Below are 20,099 nucleotides of genomic sequence, written 5' to 3'. Positions count from 1 at the left end.
GCTTAGCCTTAGGCTGGGACTGATAAGAGGCAGGGTAAGCTGAACTTATTGTCAGCCTATTATGCTCTCAGGACTCTCAAACTCTGGAGAAATGTTACCTACTCTGTTGCAGAGTAATTGAGAACTGAGGCTCCATCACTTCCATCAGAGAGCATTTCAATTGTGCAGCCAGGAATGGCCACAACTTGTGGAAATAGCGAGGTTACTGGAAAGAGACAACTCTGTGTAGGAACTGGCAGGCACTTTAGGGTTTCCCTCTGAATTTGCTTGTGACTGACATCACAAACTTGTGTATATAACATTTAGAAATATTCCTGCTTGCCTTTCTTTTAAAACTCCAGTTTCCGTAAAGAAAGTTCCACTTCAGCCTCCCTAACTTGAGCTGCTTAAGTAGTGAGACACCAAGAGTGACCTGTGAGAGGGGTACTGGTTGGATGGGATACACAGAAGTTCAGAGGAGAAAGGAGGGAATAATCAGATGCACTAGGGAAAAAAAAAAAAAAAAAAAAAAAAAAAAAGGTCCTAATTGTCTAAGAGTTAATGAGGAAAGGAAAAATAAACAGGGGAAGTGAAGCAAACAAGCAAAGACGGAAAGCTGAGCTGATTCTAGTAAAGGAGGAAAACAAAGAACAAGTTAAAACCATCATTACAAAGTATAATACTGAGTTACAATGAACTGTGGTGTCATTTGGGACTCTAATTGCATGCTTTACTGAACATTGCTAGGAGCATTTATCAGGCCAGCAGCCATAGGTTTAGTTACTGTGGGCCTCAGTGCCATCTGGAAGGATGAGCACTCAGTCAGCTTTTAATGGAAAGTTAAAGATCATTGTCATAGCAATTTATAGCAATCCACACTACATCTGTGTGTAGCACCTGTACTTGTTTATGTTTTGTTTGAGGTGACTATTGCTGCTGTTTAATAGCAAAAATTAATTTTTAATTAATTACTTTTAAAATTAATAATTACTTTTTTTAATTTCAAAAAATACAGTTGCTTTGGAAATTTCAGCAATGAACTGAAAAAAATAAGGCTTGGTCCTCCATCACGTCAATGCTTTTCTCCCCTCTATTACTATTAAAATTAAAAAAAAAAAAAAAAAAAAAAAAAAAAAAAAAAAAAAAGTAATGTGAGAGTTTTTACACTCCCTAAGCTATGAGACAGCTTAAAATAATATTTAAAAACTTACTGAGAGTTGGACAGCTGATATTTTAAGCTATTATTTCATATTGTAATTGAAGACATTACTTTTTAAAATCAGAAATATTTGATGTTTTCGTTAAGAATTAAGCAGTATTTTAGGTCATGTTATTAATTCCATTTTAACTATTTTTGAAAGCAAAGGACTTTTATCAATGGACCAGTGCTAGCTCACTCCAAAAATCAGTAAAGATGCTTTACTTACAGTGAAATTCACTCAGAAATCATATTAAGTTCACCATATTAGTGTGTTTTAAGTCAAGTAATCACAAACTTGCAGTGATGACCTGAAGAAGTCAATATATTTATAGCTGCACCAGGAAAACATTATTAAGGATTGTATAGAGTGCCATTGACTACTTGGATGCACAGTGGTCACGGTATAGAGCACAGCTGACTTTGTCTCTCTCTTAAAACTCATACAGGCTTAAAGGAAATTACATAAACTCTTGAGTATTTTTACTTGACTCTTACATCAGAATATTAGAATGCAGCTGCTAATAATGGATGCCTAGTGAAAATTATACCAACGATGTTTTTATGCCATGAGTCACTTCTCTGTTAACATGAACAGGTAAGTATTTCTCCTACGTCTCTCACACCTTAGTGCTATGTTTTCAAGCTAAGCACGGAATCAGAGAATGGGGCAGGCTGGAAGGGCCCATAGCAGGTCATCTGGTCCTCCCTGCCCAAGCAGGGCTGTCCTAGACAACGTGGTACAGGATTGCATCCAGATGGTTTTTTAATATCTCTGGTGAGGGAGACTCCACAATCTCTCTGGGCATCAGAAAGAATTTCTTCCCCACGTTCAGGTGGAACGTCCTGTGCATCACTCACTGCCCCGTTGTCTCTTGTCCTGTTGCTCGGCACCATCGAGTAGAGCCTGGTCCCTCCTCTGACCCCTCCCTGCAGACACTGACAGACATTGATGGGGTCCCCTCTCAGTGTCTCTTCCCCAGGCTGAACAGGCCCAGCTCCTGCAGCCTGTCCTCATACTGGGGATGCTCCAGTCCCTTGTCATCTTTGTCACCTTCCACTGCACCTGCCCCAGGAGCTCCATGTCTCTCTTGTCCTGAGGAGCCCAGAACTCAGCACAGCTCTCTGATGTGCCTCACCAGGGCTGAGTAGAGGGGCAGGATTGCCTCCTTCGACCTGCTGGCATTGTTCTAATGCAGCCTAGGATATCACTGGCCTTTTTGGCCACAAGGGCACACTGCTGGCTCATGGACGGCTTTAAAATTACTGTGTCATTTTAAAGACTCTTACTGAAGGGTATCATTGTATTTTATGTCTTGAGAGTGGAATGGTATTGACCCTTTAAATGTTCTACCCTCAGAGGTCAGTCTACAGACACCTCTGAGTTTCACTCTACTGGTGGCTGGCAGATAGTCAAGTTTTTTCTTAAGACTTCTAGTGTGTGTTTATATGTCACAGGAACATGTTTAGAAAAGTATATAAAGACGAGAGCTGGAGAGAGAACAGGCTGTGCTGATGCTTACTGAAATATTTCTACAGCTTTACTAATAGGTGGGAAGGGGGTTATTTCTGGCATAAAATTAAAGCAATCTGCTTAGTCTAAAAAAGGCAAAACCCATTTATGAACAAAAATTGTCTGACCTATGGATTTTCTCTCAGTCATTGTTCACACATTACTAAAACACATTCACCGTGTTGTTTCTCTTATTTTCCCCTGTTACATTTTGGGTCAGTCTTCTCACATAAATTTTCTAATCGTGTACCTCTATTAATTTAATTTCTTTTCACCTCATTCACACTTTTGTAAATATTTTCAGGTTTCCAGGAGCACAAACATAATTTTTTTTTTTTACTTAATTAGTTCAGTACAGTGCAACTGAGCTGAGCTGAACTTGTGACAAAACTAGAAATTACATGAACCACTTTTCAAGACTGAAAAACAACTGGAAAGACATATCCTGAATTCACTTGAGCTATGACAGTTACTTTCAAGGCCAACTGTCCTATTGTTCATGAAATTACTTGTAAAGCTCTCCAGGAAGTTTCTTCATGGCTATGTATCTCTGCCCCAGCCAAAACCACCACAAGGGACACGTCCCCTGTAGAGGGATTACAGCATGCATACAGATACCTTTGCAATAACACTTAGGGTACCTGGATGCCAACATCTTGTCCATCTTTACAAATTTAGGGATCAATTCTATGGATTCACTTTGACTTTCCAACACCTTACTTTCAGTATTTTAATAAAGAGAATGATCCCAAAGCTGTGTTCAAGCTTTTCCTTACTGAAATCAGCAATTCCTGCCATAACTGTACTGAAGTCATCAGGTAAATCAATGGCCAGACTTAAGAAAATAGGAATTTAAGAGCCACTTACAATAAATTATAATTAATAGAATAAATAACTGTATTTGCAGGCTTCTTGTTCAATTCAGTTGATACTGTGAAGCCAAATATACTAACTTTCTTGAATATGGTATTTTTTCTTTGTGGATGACTTTTCAATTCACTGTTACCAAGCCTATGAAAACAGTCAGAGGCTTAAAAAGGCAGTCAAGAATTGTGCTAATTGACATGACACTGAGAATAACCCTGTGGTTAGAATAAGCTATAAGCAGAATAGTCAGCATAAATATCCTGCAACTGGCTAAAAACCTCCCCCTTCCCTCATCCACCTGGGAGGGATAATAGAGACCTTTCACTACAAGGTTCAGGACCAAAACCCCACCAGAATAAATCAAGTTGTGATTAAATCTTTAAACTGTGATGAAGTGGAAGGCAGCAAACATAGCTGCTGATATTCTAGTTGGAAAAGATAGAAAGACACCTCAAGAAGTAGCACTTTCATCACTTGACACAATGACAATGTCAATGATATTCATTGACATAATGACAATGTTTTAACATATTATACTGTTTTTCAGACTACAGTGGTGACCATTTCTGTATGCCTTGAAAAAGTCTTGCTGAGTAAAATCATAGAACCACAGAACGGTTTGGCTTAGAAGGGACCTGGAAGATCATGGAGTCCTAAACCTCCCACCATGGGTTCCAACACAACTTCCTCATATAAATCTCCTGCTGAAAAGCATTAGCCTGGTGCTCCCTGTTACCAAAGCAGAAGGGAAAAAAAAGTATAAGCTTTTACGGTAAAAAAATTTATTCCTAACTGTATCTGAGCTTTATCCAAGGACAGACTCGCATGAAAAGCAATCTTGTACAGTTTCTACACTGAAAACTCATTTGTAAGTCTCCCTTCAAGATAAATTATTTTCTTAAGAGGCAGAAAGTCATATCATGTGATGGATTTAAAGTTCCCTTCTATTCCCACCTACAGATAGGAAAAAATATGTAGTTAATTTTTCATAAAAATACTGTTTGTCTTCTGCATTTGAAATCAGTAATACATGATTAATACAGACTTCCTAAATGAAAAAGAAAACCTAAATGAAAACCACCCACTAGAATAACTGAACTCAAGAATGAATAATCTATAGGAGCTGTTTAAAGCAGGGCGAATACATAAAAACTGAATTTTGTGAATATTTTTTCACTGTTGTAACCAAATCTGTTTATCCTACTTTCGGACCTGATTTTATTAACTGTAAGCATTGCACTTGGATGAAAGAATACCTGTTTTTGCGGACTTTATGATTCCTTCCAAGTTATATTATGGTCATTACTTGTTCTGGACTAGAGTCCCAAGCCTGTAATTTGGATGAGCGCCCACTGCTAGGCACTGGACTGCCCGAGCGCTCTCCCGAAGCCCTTAGGACTGCGAGAGTTCTGCTGGCGAATGAGGGGCGGCAAGCGCAATTAACGCCACGGTGGTCACAGAGAGGTTCTAAATCCTCCCTTTACCGTTTCCATGGGCACGTACACCCGCCGACAGGGGACGGCACTCGGCCGAGGGTGGGCTGCCGGGCTGTCCTGCCCGGGAAGGGCCGGGCTCAGCCCTGCCCGCGCTGCCGGCCAGGAGCGCAGCCGCCGCGGAAGCGGGGCGAGGGCCGGCGGCGGGAGGGCCGCAGCCCCGGCAGCGCAGCCCCGCCGCTCCCGGGAAGGGCGGCGCGGGTCGGCATTCCCGCCGGAGGCGCGGAGGGGAGGGGGCCCCGCGCCCACCCTTCTCCTCCGCCCCGCCGCCGCCGCCGCCGCCGCCGCCGCCGCCGGCCTTGCGCAACACGGCGCTGCCCGCTTCCTCCCCGGTGCGGCCGGGGAGCCGCCCCGCCGCCCGCAGAACTCGCTTCTGGCATTTCTCCGCTGCTCGGGAGGCGGCGGCAGCCCGGGGCCGGGGCCGGGGCGGGAGGAAGAGAGCGCCGGCGGCGGGGCCGGGACCATCGCGCCCGGCGCCGCCGCCTCCCGGGCCGTCCGCACGGCTCCGTGCATCCGCCTCTTCCTCCCCCCGCGCCGCCTCCGCCGGGGGAGCCGGCGGGGGCCGTACGTGCCGGGCCGGGAGCGAGGGGAGGGTCTGCGGCTCGGCGTCGCTGCAGCAAGCGCCGGCCCCGCCGCGCCGCCAGGGACCGGGTGCGGGTGCCGCCGCCGGCTCTCCGCGCTGTGCTGCTGCTGCGCGGCGATCGCCGCTGCTGGCGGGAGGGGCAGGGATGTGAGCGGCAGCGGCCGGGTCGGCTTGGCCCCCCCGCCCTTTTTTTCTTTTTTTTTTTTTATTTCTCTCCCCCCGCCCCCCCCCCCTTCTTCTTCCTCCTTTTATTTTTTTTTTTTTCCCCTTTTCTTTTCCTCGCCTCCAAAAAAAGACCAAACCAGCCAACCAAACCCAAAAAACCCAGAGGGCGTGGGGGGGAGGGGGGGGGTGGGGGATCCCGTGTCGCCGCCGCCACCCTCCTCTGGATCCATTGTGAGGAAATTGCTATTCGCCGGCAGCGGCGGCACATCTGGGCGGGCGCATCTGGGCAAATAACATCGGCTCCCGCCGCCTGCCTCCAACGTCCTCCAACCGGCCGAACGGATCTCACCGGGCGCCGGGGAGGCTCCTGCTCGTCAGCCCCGGGCTCCTTCTTTCGGGCTGAATCCTTAAAAAAAAAAAAAAAACAACCAAAAAAAACCTGGCAGCGCGGGGGGTGGGGTGGGGTGGAAATAAAGGCTGCTATTTTTTTCCCCTGGGATTTATTTCATGGGGATGTGTTCAAGACAAGAGAGGATTCAGAAGGATATTGACGTTGTGATCCAAAAGTGCAAGGCGGAGAAGGACTGCCTGTTTGCAGGTGAGTTTGTCCCCGGGCGCCAGGTTGGCGGTGCGGAGGCTCCCGTTGCCGTCGCCGCCGCCGCGCTCCCGCCGTGCCCGTGCCCTTCGCCGCCGTTCCCGGCCGCGGGGCCGCTCTCGGACCCCGTCTTCCTCCTCTCCTTACGAGGGCATGTGAGGGCAGAGGAGACCGGGCGCCGGCCGGGAAAGGGGCGGGCGGGGTGGGGGGCGGCATGCTGAGCCGGGGAGCGTAGCGGCGGCCGCACGCAGCACCGGGAGCGCTGGGTGCGAGCCCGAGCCCTGCCCGGCGCGGCCCGCGGCCCAGCGCAGCTCGGGGGTTTCGCGGCGCGGCTGCTCCGGGCGCCCGCGCTCCGCCGCCCTCGGCGCCTGCCCGACGCCCGGCCCCAGGCCGGTGGCACATCCAGCCGCAAACGGGGCCCTGCCCGTACCTGCAGCCCCTGCCCGCCCCTGGGGATTCGCGGCGCCCCGGCGGTGCCGGTCGCGATGAGCCCTCGCAGGAGCCCGGCTGTCGGCTGCCTGTTGCCGTGTGTGACAATGGAATTCCCTGCTGTTGCCATAGCGCCGGCACTTGTTGCGAGGGGCTGGGGGGAGATGCTGCATTTCCTCTGGCTCACCCCGCGTCCCCCTCCGCCGCCCCCGTGTCGGGAGCTGAATGCTGTTCCGTAAAACCTCGGCTATTTCAGCCGAAATAAAGACGAGTTGTAATAAAGCAGCTCTTTGTCTTTCAGATTTCAGGTACTCAGACTCCACCTTTACCTTCACCTATATTGGAGGCTCCAAAAGGTACTCTTTTTTACAGTAATAACTCAATTTCCTGGTGGCATTAAAATGCAGTGGTTCAATAATGGGGTTGGGTTTTTTTGGGGGGAGGGGAGGCGGGTTGTTGTTTTTTGGGGGATCGGGTTTGGGGTTTTTTGGGGGTTTTTTTGGTTTTTTTTTGCTTCCTTACCTTTGCAAGAAGGATGATTAAAAAATTGGCCTTCCTGCAAATGTAAACTGAGGAAGAGGTGTGGAGAGAGGTGATGAGAAAGGTGATCCTAATCGTCAGAGGCTCCTTCCTCAGAGTCCTGCTCTGTGAAGCTCTTTGTCTTTGTTTTTCTTTTTTTTTTTTTCTCAGTTTATGTAGAGACGTAGAATTCCTGCCATATGTAAATCTAACAGAAGCATTGCAAGACATCAGTGTATGGTGTAAAGTTAATTCATGCTAAAAAATTAGGAAAAGTTAATGTTGTAGTAACAAATAGGCCAAATTTCACATCAGCAGCTTACTTCAATGCATGAGAGCCATATTTGGTCCCATGGCAGATGCAAGGCTGTCTGCAGTTGACCAAATTAAATTCCTGAGACGATGAAATGTCAGTATAACTTAGAAGGCTAAAAAGATGTTGTATTGAATGTTTAAATTTTATTTTTAAGTGGATCCAAGCTTGTGGTTATGAATTGGATTGTGCCTGAACACATTTCCAGAATATATTTCAGCATTTGTTGTGCTTGTCAGTTTTCAAAAGGAAATATATGTAGAAACTTGAACGCATTGTTTTGCTTTCCGTGATTGTTAGTCGTGATTGTTAGTTATCATTTACTTAATAAGGTGCTAAAAGTAAATGATAAGTTGGTCCCTTTTAGGTAGATTTTTAAAATTTGATATAGTGAGAATTTTTGCGTTTATTTTTTTGGTTCCTTTTTTTTAACAATTCAGTTTCTCTGGTATCTTTGTCAGTTATTTTTCTTTGGCAGGCTACATCACATTAAAGTACTGCATTCTTTCGTGTTCTTTGGAAGTGAACCTGTCAGTGGAGGCAGCACTCCTACCAGCCATCGATGCTCCCTCTGTGCATACTTTGGGATCTGTCTGTAGGACCAGACTCCTAGATGGTCCTCAGGCTTCAGGATTGCTCAGAAAAATGTTTTGCCACCTCACTACCCTACCGCTTCCTTCTAAAGGAAAGGACAACTTCACTAATTTTCAGTGAAGTAGTATATTTCACCCAGTAGCTGAGAATCAATATATATTTTAGGTTGCTCATGGTATACTTTTGTTTTCAGTATTTTAATATATGTTTTGTTTTGTTGTGGTTTTAAGACAGTTTTGAAAGGACTGATACTGAAACACAGGCCTCACTTGACATAAGCACCTTAGTATAGGTATGAATTCACAAAACCTTAAAGGTGTGACTGCTGTGTTTAACTGTAATCACTTTTGGAAGTAGGGCCTAGGCCTGGTAGATTAAGGTGATAAGAAGGGAGAGGCATGTTAATAGTCTTGAAAGGCTAGAAAAATGCAGTCACAAGTTTTGTTTTAATAGACAGAAAATTGAAGAACGTAATCAATAAAGCACAGTTATAGCAAAGCATGGTATCAGTTTGATAAATGTGATGAATATGATAGGAACTATGCACCATGTTTGTAACCCTAAGATAATGAAACCACAAGTTACGTAAGATCTCAGCCCTTAAAATTGTACCTTTTGGACAGGCAAACAAACAAGGGCGGATGCCAGAACTGTGAAAGTATAAAAGCCTGTGTAAAATGAACTGCAGTCAGACATGCATATAGAAGTACTAACCCCTGCATGTTCTCTTGGCTTCAATAAATGTTTGCTTTTCTTTACAGTAACTGCTATGTAGTAGATTCCTTTGAATCAATACACTAAAAACTATTTAACAGAGACACTATCATTTAACTAAAATGGTTGAATTTGAAAGTTATTTTGAACTGTTCTTTAAACCAAACATCACAGCAAGGAAACAGGAAGTTAAACCTGTCTATTGTTTCCATTTTCTGAGATGAATAAAGTAAAAAGCCTAAGGGCATAACTGATGGCAAACAAACTGGTTTATCAATGTTGAAACAAAGTGTTGGCACTTGCTCAATGAGAAACGGAAGAGGGCCTTACATTCCCCAACCTTGAATTTTGACAGGGGTCAGCATTTGCTTCGGAAATTGATGACTGAAAACCAGTTTCAGGACCTTAATGATTCAAACACAATTGAGAAACAATTTTAATGCTTACAGGAATTAGTGGAAGTGGGTTGTTACTTAGAGTGCATTCAAATTCCACTTTCCTTTTCACATTTTAAGGACATTTGCGTTCTCTGTGTTCCCTCCTTGTTCGTATTGTGATTTAGGAAGTTGTTTTGTTGTATTCTTGGTGTACAGTGGTGTACTGAGTGGCAGGCTTACAGCAGTAAGCTCTCAAACACATAAAGTGTGTAAAATGAAAGCTATTCAGAACAAAACTTCACCTTGTTACATCAAAGATGTGTGAGTGGTTCCTTCTTAGAGGAGGTTCTTGTGGAGCAGCAGCTATACTGCGACGTATGTAGCATTCGGGTACATCTCCAGTACAGGGGCAACAGCAGTGACTTAGACATGGTAACAGTTGAGGAGAGCACAGGACCTTCTTTTTGGCCTTTGGGTATGAGTGTTTTCTTGCTGACGCTGCTGCAGCTGTGCACTTCCTGAGTGGTAGCACCAATTTTTGATTATTGCACTCAGGAGCTGGCCCAAAATGATACAGCCTCTTTTAGGTCACGGTCATGGACTGATCAGACAACAGGCCTTGTTCAGGTACTCAGCCCGATGACTTCTGTTTTTCCAGTCCACAGGAGCACAAACAAAGTAATGGGCAAAGGAGTGGATGTTCACTGAATGGGTGTTCAAAGCAAGAAAAGGTTTGAATAGATAAGAGTAGAAGTGGTGTGAAAGGAAGATTACAGTACTTTAGCACTCATTGTTAGGCATGCCTGGAACTAAGGGTTTTTCATGCTTTGTTTCCTTTAAATACCTTTTTTTAGGTCAGTGTGTAATAGGGCCTTGGTTTAAGCCATAGTGGTTAAATGGAAGAGCAGAAGCCCTTGAAAGAAGGCAATCTGGTTGATAAGCAGGATTCTTTGGCAAATGACAATACTAGCTAGTTAAATATCTCTCTGGGTTTTCCTTAACATACTGTAGTTGCCTCTAGTGCCCATTATGCCAGTTTATCCGTGGTGTTAATTTCCCTGAGCTAGGTTCACAGTACATTGGGGTAAGTCCGTGGAAGTCATTGTAGCAGTGTTATTTCAGTTACTATGAGGACCAAAGGTTTATTTGTGCTCTTTTTTCTTTCAAGCTGTAAAGTTTATCTGTGTGAGATTTTTTTTCCTTGGGACCAGCTTCTCAGACTTACCTGATTTTTCCCTTGTTGCTTGGATTGATTACACAGCCTCTTCCTGCGCTTTTGAATTATTAAGGCAGTACATAAGTGTGCTGCAGATCCATCCAAGTAGGTAAGCCTGATACAGAGGACATTTATTATTGCTTATGTGGAGCTAACGTGTAATCCCATAATAAGGTAGTAGTAGTTCAGACAGTCCTTTTAGACTGTATTCCTTAATGCATTGTGTTCAGGCTTCCAAATTATTAGATCTTTGTCACTGCAGAGATGTGACCTCTTTTGGGAAGGTTGTAATTAGCAGTTTATTAGTAAAAACATGTCTGTGTGCAGAATATGGGCACTAAATAGAAGGAAGATTGTTCATCAGTATAATATTTTGATTTCGTTGTCAGAAAGCAATAAGTAGGCTGATTTCTTATAAAAAGAATTATTCAGTCAGATGCTGTGACTGTGAAAGATTTACTCTCCTTTAACTACATCTAGGAGAAAATTTTAAAATTACTGTATTTTTAATGTTGGTTTGTTTGTTTGTTTGTTTGTTTTCCCTGCAGGATTTAAACCAGGCATTAAACTGTGAACATGTGACGTTCACCATTTTAAAAGAATCTCTAGTTTCCTTTTTCTGTCTCTGTATGAAACACTTTTCCTCCAGAAACCATGCAGACTGAACAGATCTGCTGATCTGTCATCTTTCAGATAAAAATGCATGGTGCCCTGAAGTTGTTTGCACTTTGTATGTCATTTGACATGCTTTACATAGAAGGAGTGCTTGGTTGTCCTGAAAAAAGATATTTTCTCTTTAGTATTTTTCTCACACTGCTTTTTTTTTTTACCCCCTGAGGCTAAACAAGGACATCATATCAGTCCTGAAAAAATTCTTCATTCAAATACATTCTTAACTCTCATTGGCAGTTAAGGACAATGGGAACTATATAATGAGATCTAATACTGCAGCATATTGCAAATAAACTAGATAACACCTGAACATACAGATTAATTTTGCCAGCAAAGTTCTCATCTCCTCTTCATACGGTGGACTTATGTTCTGCCTTCTGTACAGCAGCACCATGATTGTAACAGTGGCAGTTCTGAAAGAGCAAGGAAATTTTCATCTGAAGTATTTGGTTTTTTTTTTTCTTAAAATAATGACAGTTTGTTATGTTATGTGGTTTTAATTTTTAATATTTGGCTCTTTTTGTTTTATTCAGGAGGTTATTGTAGTATCAGAAGCTCTTGTGTAAAATGATGAGTTAATTTCCACTTCTCTGTAGTAGTGAAGCATTTCACAGATAGGGAACTGTGCCACTGAAAGGGTGACTAAATTGCTTGCAACTTCGTAGCTAGAGATGAAACCACTATCTGAAATTCTAGCACATTATGTCCTCTAGGTATGCAAACCACTTGACAATAAATAGGTACAGATAACCTTTTTCTCCCTTTTTATTGTGTGCTCTATTGCTGCTTCTGTGGATTTATAAAACTGCCTACATGAGAGATTCCATTTGGTGAAGAATTTTGAAATTCTGGTGTAACTCTCATAACACTGAAGTCTTTGGTACACAAAGTTGCAAAGAAAAATGTGTTTGGGATAAATGATATGTGTTTTAATATTGATGTGCAATTTATGTAAAATATAGGAAAAAAGGGAAAACAGAAAAACCGTTTTTAAGCTGAAACATATAATTGTGTCCATTGGAGAATACCGAAATGAAACACAGTTATTTGGTTGGTTTTATTTATTTCCAAAATCATGTCGTTTAAGGCCAGCATCTTTTGGATTGGACTCAGCTCCTCTGTCAGTTTCGTTCCATGGCAGTGTGCTTGCTGGCTGTGCAAGGACTGAAAGGGGAAGGTTGGACTGTTCCTTTTGGGAACAGTGGTAACTTACATAAGATGAAAGTATGACTTATGAAGGTGACAACTTGATTTTAATGGAATTCATTGCCCTGAATGGTTTTAGTTTAGATGTAATCAGTTTTATGCAGAGCCTAGGAAGGGCTGCTGCAAGCACAGTTCATCTCCTGGTGCTGATGGCTGTGTGTAACTTGGTGTTCAGGTTATTAAATAGGTAATTCCGAAAATCTACTCTTACAGTAAGAGAGGGGTGAAAACTAGATACACAGCTCTTACCTAGTCATCTGTTTATTGCTGTTTCAAAATACCTGGAAACTTCTACATCTTTCAGTTTTAAATTTCTTACCAAATATGACTTAACACTTTTTGCTGTTACTATGCCATTTCCTATGTTGTTCCCATGAGAGAGAAATGTCTGTGGTATGAGATAGGAATCTAGCTTAGCTACAACATGATAAGAATTGTGATTCTAATTTTTTCACTGAAAATTCTGTAGATAAGGTAATGTTGAATACAGGTCTTGGGTACTTGAACAAAAGCAGTTTTATTTAAAAAATCAGTTCTAAAATCTCTCTAAGACAAGCATTTTCCATTCTTTGAGCTTCTGTTAATATATCTTCAGTCTAACTTTAGGCTACTTCTAATATTGTCTGCGTGCAGTGAGTACATGAAATCTATCCATACATTCCTATAGACAGTTTTTTGGTAAATACTGCAAGAAATTCAGTAGGTGTGATTTAACAAATTACTCACCCAGAAAGAGATCTAGTAGAAAACAATAGTAAAAGTGCATAATTTAGTGCAGTGTTAAAGGATTGTGAAAAGCAAAATCACTACCACCGTTCTACTCATGTTGTTACTGAGCTTGCCTTATTTTGCTGGCTTTGTGTCTCACAGCTCCTTCTTGCCTTGCTTTTAAAAAGTCTGTCTGAAATTAACTCTGTCACCATCACTGCATCATGTAAAAAACATGTCCTTCAGAGAGAGGATGGTCTTGTGGAGATCCTGTACAGGTCTGGTGAAACAAGTTGCTGTCCTCTTTCAGCTGCCTGCTTTACTCATACTAAAAACAACTGCTTTAAATTGTGAACCTCTTCCTTTCAGTGAGAAAAATGTGGCTTTAGGCATTTAAATTAATGGTCTAGTTTTCAGAAGTGTCAAGCTGCCACACCACATAGCAGTCTTGGTATCAACATGGGTTGTTTAGCACTTTTTAAAAGCATGACAGTTTTTATTGCAGGTGTTTCTGCCATACAGATGTATGCACTGTTTTTTGAATGGTTTTCCAACACAGAGTTGGGGAGAGTGCTTGAATGTCTTTACAGAAAACAGGTTCAGTAACTTCTTTCTCTACTTTCATCACATATTTTAACATATTAGTACCTAAAAATAAGCCCGTAGGCTGTCACTTTTAAAGTGTTAATGTGGTAAGACAAATAAATATGAAAGCAGAGTTCACTCTGCCAAAATTAATTTAGATGATTTTTCTCTACATTGGGACTAATGCCATTTCTGTCTTTTCCTGTTAGTCTCTACTATTTTCCCATATATTTCATTGCTTATAAATAAAGAGCTGAAGATACCTATTGGCATTCTTTTCCCGTGGATTACTTACTGTGTAGAATGTGAATTCTCACTCGAATTGGAGTCTAACCACTCCTGAGTCAAAACAGTTTCAGCCCCTAGAGTGAAAGTAAATTTAAACTTGCTGGGAGAGCTTGCTTAAAATTAAAACTAACAAAGGGATGAAATATGAGTAAATCTAAAAAAAAAGGTCCAATGTATAATTCTGCTTCGGTATTAACTAAATCCTGTTGAAGAGGACAATTTATGTCCTCCTTGCTACAGGAGGGTGGAGGTTTTTACAGTTATTTCATGGAATATACCTCATCTGAGGAAAAGGAGCTCTTTTTTAACAACCAAAAACGACTTAGAAGGGTAAACCTACTGTCCTGTGTAGCAGTAGCTAGAAAACCTTACTGCAGGAAGAGAGCCTGAACAAGTACAGAATTAACATCTTTCCCTGAGAGCCTTCTGCATGGTCACATAAGATAATCATCCTACTTCTATGTCGGGAAGAGCAAGAAAGAGATTTGAGTGAGGAACGGGTGCAGTTGTTTCTTTTACAAGGCAGAGTTCTCCTGGGAGTTTCACATCGGAAATTGTATTCTCAGACATCTAGGGCATCCAGGTAAGCCATGGTATTGCATGTTCTTGCGCAAGGCAGCAGGCAGAAAACAGCCTTGGCCTGTGCTGGTGGGGTGAGCTCTTTTCTGTAGCTTGCTTGAAGCCAGAGGATCTGTGTGAGCCTTCCTTGTCTTCTCCAGTCTATCACAGAAAATGGTGGCATATCCTGGCAATTAGGATGAGACTGAATTGTTCCAAGGGGGAGGTCTATAATGCTCAGTGGGAGCCTGTCTGAAGCTAGGAATAAAAGGCAAAGGGGAAGAAGCTCAGAGAAACTATCTAACCCTTCAGATGTTTCCTTCCAGCCTCAAGGCATTGATCAGAAATAAAAAAGGGCAACAGTGTGTCACCTGGATAATGAAATGTACTGTTTGCCTAAACAGAGTACAAAAAATGGTCACATACTATTTGGAGAAAGTAGTATGTAATTAAAGGATAAGTTCTTTTCAGATCGTGTAGCATTCTGCACTTAATCTTGTGCACGTTGCTATCTTCAAATCTTGTTGCTTTAAATCAGTGTTCCATTTTAAGTTTTTAGAGAAGAATTCTTCACAATGAGAGCCAAGCTAGAGGAGGGGATTACTTTGCACCATTAAGCTGTCGTGTTTCTACCCAAAAAGATGTAAGGTGTTTGTGACAGACAATGGTTGCTCTCAAGTAGAAAAAATAGGCTGTGGATTGCACACAGTATTTCAGGTCATTAGCTTTTTGGCAAATTACATTGTGTGTGTCTGTGTGTGTGTGTGTGTGTGTGTGTGTGTGTGTGTGATCACTCATTCTTGCTTATTTTTCTTCCTTAATGCTGAAAAAGTCATCCTGGATAGGGAGTTCTCATCCCAGAATACTCACACATACAGAAAAAATATTGAAATAATTGGGATGTTCTTCTGTCAGTGTGGAGTTGATAAGGGTGTTGAAACCAGGAAGCATCTCATTGTAGTAGAAGTACCTGTTGATAGTCAACTTCTTGATCTAATTTACAGCTCTGAGTCTAGAGTATCTCTGCTGATGAGATGAGGCCCACTTGTGTGCACAGTGATACTACTGAATGCTAGATTTCATGCTGACAGCTCATAGTGAACGGCAGTGAGTGATTTGAGTGATTTTTTTTCATCTGAGTGGGGGAAATTCTGAAGAGCAGAGTTCCATTTTTGGTCATCTTTGCAGATTTTCTCATTTTTGAGTACTTCTGTGGATGGTTGGAGAGCTGCAATCTATCCATTGACAAAAACTTCTGTTTCATGCATGCTTACCAGGGTGCTGATGTTGCTGAGGGCACAGAGAGATGGCCAGTTGTCATACTCGTGCTCCTCCTCTGTCTTTTTAGCCTTAACATTTGAAAACCTGGTTGTCACAGAGTCATCTTTTAAGAATGTAATCTACTGGGTCACATGAAAAACCCCTTTACTTGTCATTCAGTCAGATTCAGTGTCAGTTCTTAAGATGAGTCTGAAAATGGTTCAAGATCTTTTTGTAGATATAGCCCATTACTTGAAAGAGAAAGGATGATTTCTTCTCAAGGACTATACAGGGAAAAAGCTAAAAGGATCCTACTGATTTTGCCTATATTTAAACTGTGTGAAATCTGGTAATTTCAATATGTATTTTTGAAAAACAGTGGAAACACAGGAAAAAAAGGTTTCACAGTATTTCAGACCAAAAAAAAATAGTGACCTTCAGGTATTAAAAACTTCTGGAAAGCATACTTGGTTTATGCCTTAGTGCAGCAGTTACGAGCACTGTGAATAGCCTTCCGTTACAGACAGGATATTTTATAAAGTAGTTACTGTTTTCATGCAGTTCTTTGAATATTACATGAAATCTTTCGTACATGGTTGTAGCTACAGTAGATTTACAGCTAAAAACTGAACATACTAATGCTGTTCTTTTAAGAAAGTACAATGTTAAAGAAGTATTTTGATGTGAAGACTTTTAACCATTCTGTAGAACAAAGTTTGTTAGACTTGGCATAAAATTTCAGTACTAGGATTTTGTAGGCTCATGCTGAAGAAGCGCTACTGTTTTATTAGTGGGTGACAAGGACAGTGAAATTGGATATGTTTAAGTGGCAACAGGAGAACATAGAACAGGAGAACTTTTACTTTAGTATACAGTCCTGCTTTCTACGTGCCAGCCTTAGCTGTTAACAGAATTTTTACAGATAACTTCAATGTTGATTAAAGCATTAAGTAAAATTACATGGGGTTAGCACCTACCAGTTCAGTTTTTGTTAAACTATTTTGCTGTGTAATCTAAGGACATTTACAGTTCCAATTTTTAGCTGTTGCATTTTATTTGTTTATTTTGGTATTCTATTTTTAAATTATGAGTTGTGAGTGATTCTAATACTTCTTTGGTTTTACTTAGATACAGTGAATTAGAAGGATCACATTCTCCCTGTGATTCACAGCTGGGGAGGAAGCAAGTACAGGGAGACTCCAGGCTCTTTTTGTGCCTGAATTTATGTCTTATTCATAAGCATTTACTTGTTATGGATTGTCCCTGTTCTGATGAATAATTGCTTATTATGTTGTTTCTATGTTTAAACATCGATTATTAGATATCAAAAAATATTACTTCACTAAAATGTATGTCCTTGTTTAAGGCATGAAGAAACACATTCATCCTGCAGTTCAGCAGAAAACTGACCTTTGCCAAGGGCAACAAACACAGAGAGATACGTCGCGTAAATACATTCTATATCTAGCACTGTCTGGCTTCAAGGCAGACATGGATGTGTAGAAGATGCTGGCCTCCCAGTGGGCTCCTAAGGATTAGGCCTTTGCTGTCCGTGAAGAGAACAGGAGTTGTAGTTAAATGAGTCAGGATCAAATTTACAAAAGCTGTTGGTTTTATGGAGGACATAAATCGATCACCGTTTGGGGTCAAGAAAAGCTGGCTACAGTCTTTACTTATTTCACTTATTAAAAAGGCATAATCAGCCAGCAGGATGGTGAGTCAAGTCTTTGACTGGAAGACCACTGTGAAAGTTGGCCTGTCTTGTGTGGCATGGCATTTTCTAAAGCACTTTTCCAGCATATCTCAGTGTATGTACGTTGCAGAGCTTTTGACTAAGTACTGAGCAGATCATCATAAATTGCTGGTATTAATGAGCATTTTGTCCTTCTTGTGGCTGCTTACAGCATATTCCTGTCTTTATTTTTTTTCCAAGTTAACTCCTCTGTTGTACTTTTTGTGATGTAACTTTATTACCATCTTCTCAGCTAATTTAAATTGACAAACTGCCATAGAATTTGGTAAAGTCATGCCAGCTTACAGCATTGCGGACCTGTCTATAATTATATTCATCTTGTTAAGGAAGTTTAAATAGAGCAAAGCTAAATATAAATGCTATCTTCTTTGAGTTCTAATAGAAAAAGTTTAGTTATATGCATGATTAGTTACATACCGAAGTGAAATTACACATTATTTTTGTTTGCATGCTAGGTGACAAGAAAGGGCAAGTTTCATCGAGGCTGGTAAAGTGAGATACAACGTATGGTTTTAAGGAATGGCTTGTAAAAGTGGGGAGGACCAAAATGGTGCAGAGATGCCTGAAGTGGTAGGGCCTCGAGATGTTTCCCCACATAGTAAATAGGTGTTCTCAGCAGTGTCTCATTTGAGACGTAGGTTTGCGTGCGGTGCAACTCACAGGCAAAGGCCAAGACACCGCAGTGGTCTCTTTTTTTTGTTTTCAGTGCTAAGCTGAACTTGGCAAAGGGCTGTCTAGTTTGTTTGGTACGGTGGTGGTCCCACAGGATACCTCTGGCACAAGGAAGACCTTATCCCGCAGAAAGTAGCACCTCTGTGCTCCCCCTCGGGCAATAATGATGACTTCAGTCTGCAGAAGTTAGAGACTAAGTTTGACACCAACTCTGCCTATTTTAATTTCATCTGTGCCACTGGGGAGCATAGTCTCCTTGTAATTGTCTTCCTATTTCTTCCCAGCTTGTCATTTTCCACCTTCTTTCTTACAGCCTTTTGTTTTCCAGAGGTGCTGTGCATACTGATTTATTCTGACAAAAGCTACTAGTTGTTGTGTTCATATTGTTGAGGTAGACAGATAGGAAACAGTTGGTGTTACACAAGTGTGCCATGAAGGTTAACAGCATGGAGCAGCTGTAGACCACTGCATCTCCAGTTCTTTTTACTTTAGATACAGATTCTGAAACACTTGTTTCAGTTCTTTAGAAGTTTCACCGGAATAATTGATGCACATAGTCACTGCTGTGTGTCTAGGAAAAAAAATCTCCCAAAATCAGTGCTGAAGTAATTGCAGCTGCTGCCTGAGTTGTTTGCTGGTTTAGGTTTAAAAGTCCTTTTAAGCTGGGGTGTTTTTGTGATTTCTGTTGTACCTAAGCAAGTCTAAACAGAGATGTTCAGAAATGGTATGTATTTCAGATCTTTAACTCTAGATGCTGCACAGGTGTAAGAGTGAATTTTGGCTTAAACCAGTAGAAGTTGTATGCTCTTAGCGTTACAGGAAGCGTAAAATAGAATAAAACAATATTTTAAATTTGCAAAGCAAATAAACCCTTTGTTGCCTACACGGTTTCCGGTTCTTCATATTACAGGCTTACTCTTTCCAAACAACCTCTTGTGGACCTTTGTGAGGCTCTCTCCAGTAACTATTTTTTAATTCTGTTCCTCTAAATAGAGGAAATCTGATATTTCTATCAGTAACAATGCATGGTTCATTAGGTACATGGTGCTCTTAATTTTATCTTTGAACACTGAGGGTGTTCAGGATTCACTTTGGTGATCATGACAATGTTCTTTTCGTGTATTTGGTCAGTAATAGGACTGCTTGATAGTGACCTTTTGCTCTCTGTAACGTTTGAGCTTTTCCTTGATTGGATTTAGCTTTGATTTATAATAGTATAAGTCACAGATGAATTACTTGTCCTGTTAGTGGAGTCCTGATGGACTGGGCACTTTGGGTGTGTCTGTGATTTTTTTTAAGGGTCAGGCTTGTAAACGAGGTGTTCCTGTTGTGCAGATCAGGGGCCGCAAAGGCAGAGGGTGCGTGAGGTGTGCCCTCCACACACAGGTCCTGTGTTGCCCTGGAAATTTGCTGGCGGCTGTACCAGTAAGTACAGCTGGAGGGGTGAGCCATGGACTGTGCCCTGCACAGCTTTCAGAGCTTTCAGGTGGGCTCTGACAGTCTGCCACGGGAGCCTGTGCTTCCAGGAGGCTGCTCTCCTCCACTCTAAGGGCAGGTGGGACCTGGGGAGGAGTGGCAGGCTGGCAGATAGCAAAGCCCTGCGGGGCGGTTCGGTGGAAGTCAGGTCAAGTAAAATAAACAGCTAACTTCTGAGAAATTATGTGGAGGCTGGGGCAAACCTCCTGTTGCCAGCAAAAAGCTTGCCAGGCAAATAGAAGGAATTCTGTAAGTTCAGTATCAGTGAAATCTGGGAAGAAAGGAGTTGAAGAGGAATCATAGACCTTTTTTATTGGCTCTGCTTCCCAAAGGTCTTGGAGTCCTTCAAGTTAAGCATAAAATATT

General features: G+C 41.9%; 1 protein-coding gene across 2 annotated transcripts in view; it reads left to right on the top strand.

Moving 5' to 3' along the window:
• The first annotated feature begins 6,262 nt into the window (after positions 1-6,262).
• Positions 6,263-20,099, top strand: part of PARP8 (poly(ADP-ribose) polymerase family member 8) — a 112,449-nt gene continuing 98,612 nt past the window's right edge. The window contains exons 1-2 of one of the 2 annotated variants that reach the window (XM_040090682.2): positions 6,263-6,396; positions 7,124-7,178. In XM_040090682.2, the coding sequence (XP_039946616.1) occupies positions 6,306-6,396; positions 7,124-7,178 (146 nt within the window). In that variant the 5' untranslated portion in view covers positions 6,263-6,305. The remainder of the gene's footprint in view (positions 6,397-7,123; positions 7,179-20,099) is intronic. The other variant, XM_040090683.2, reaches the window with a different exon arrangement.

This window comes from Hirundo rustica, chromosome Z (assembly GCF_015227805.2).
Source record: "Hirundo rustica isolate bHirRus1 chromosome Z, bHirRus1.pri.v3, whole genome shotgun sequence".
NCBI lineage: Eukaryota > Metazoa > Chordata > Aves > Passeriformes > Hirundinidae > Hirundo > Hirundo rustica.
This window is presented reverse-complemented; position numbering and strand designations above follow the sequence as displayed.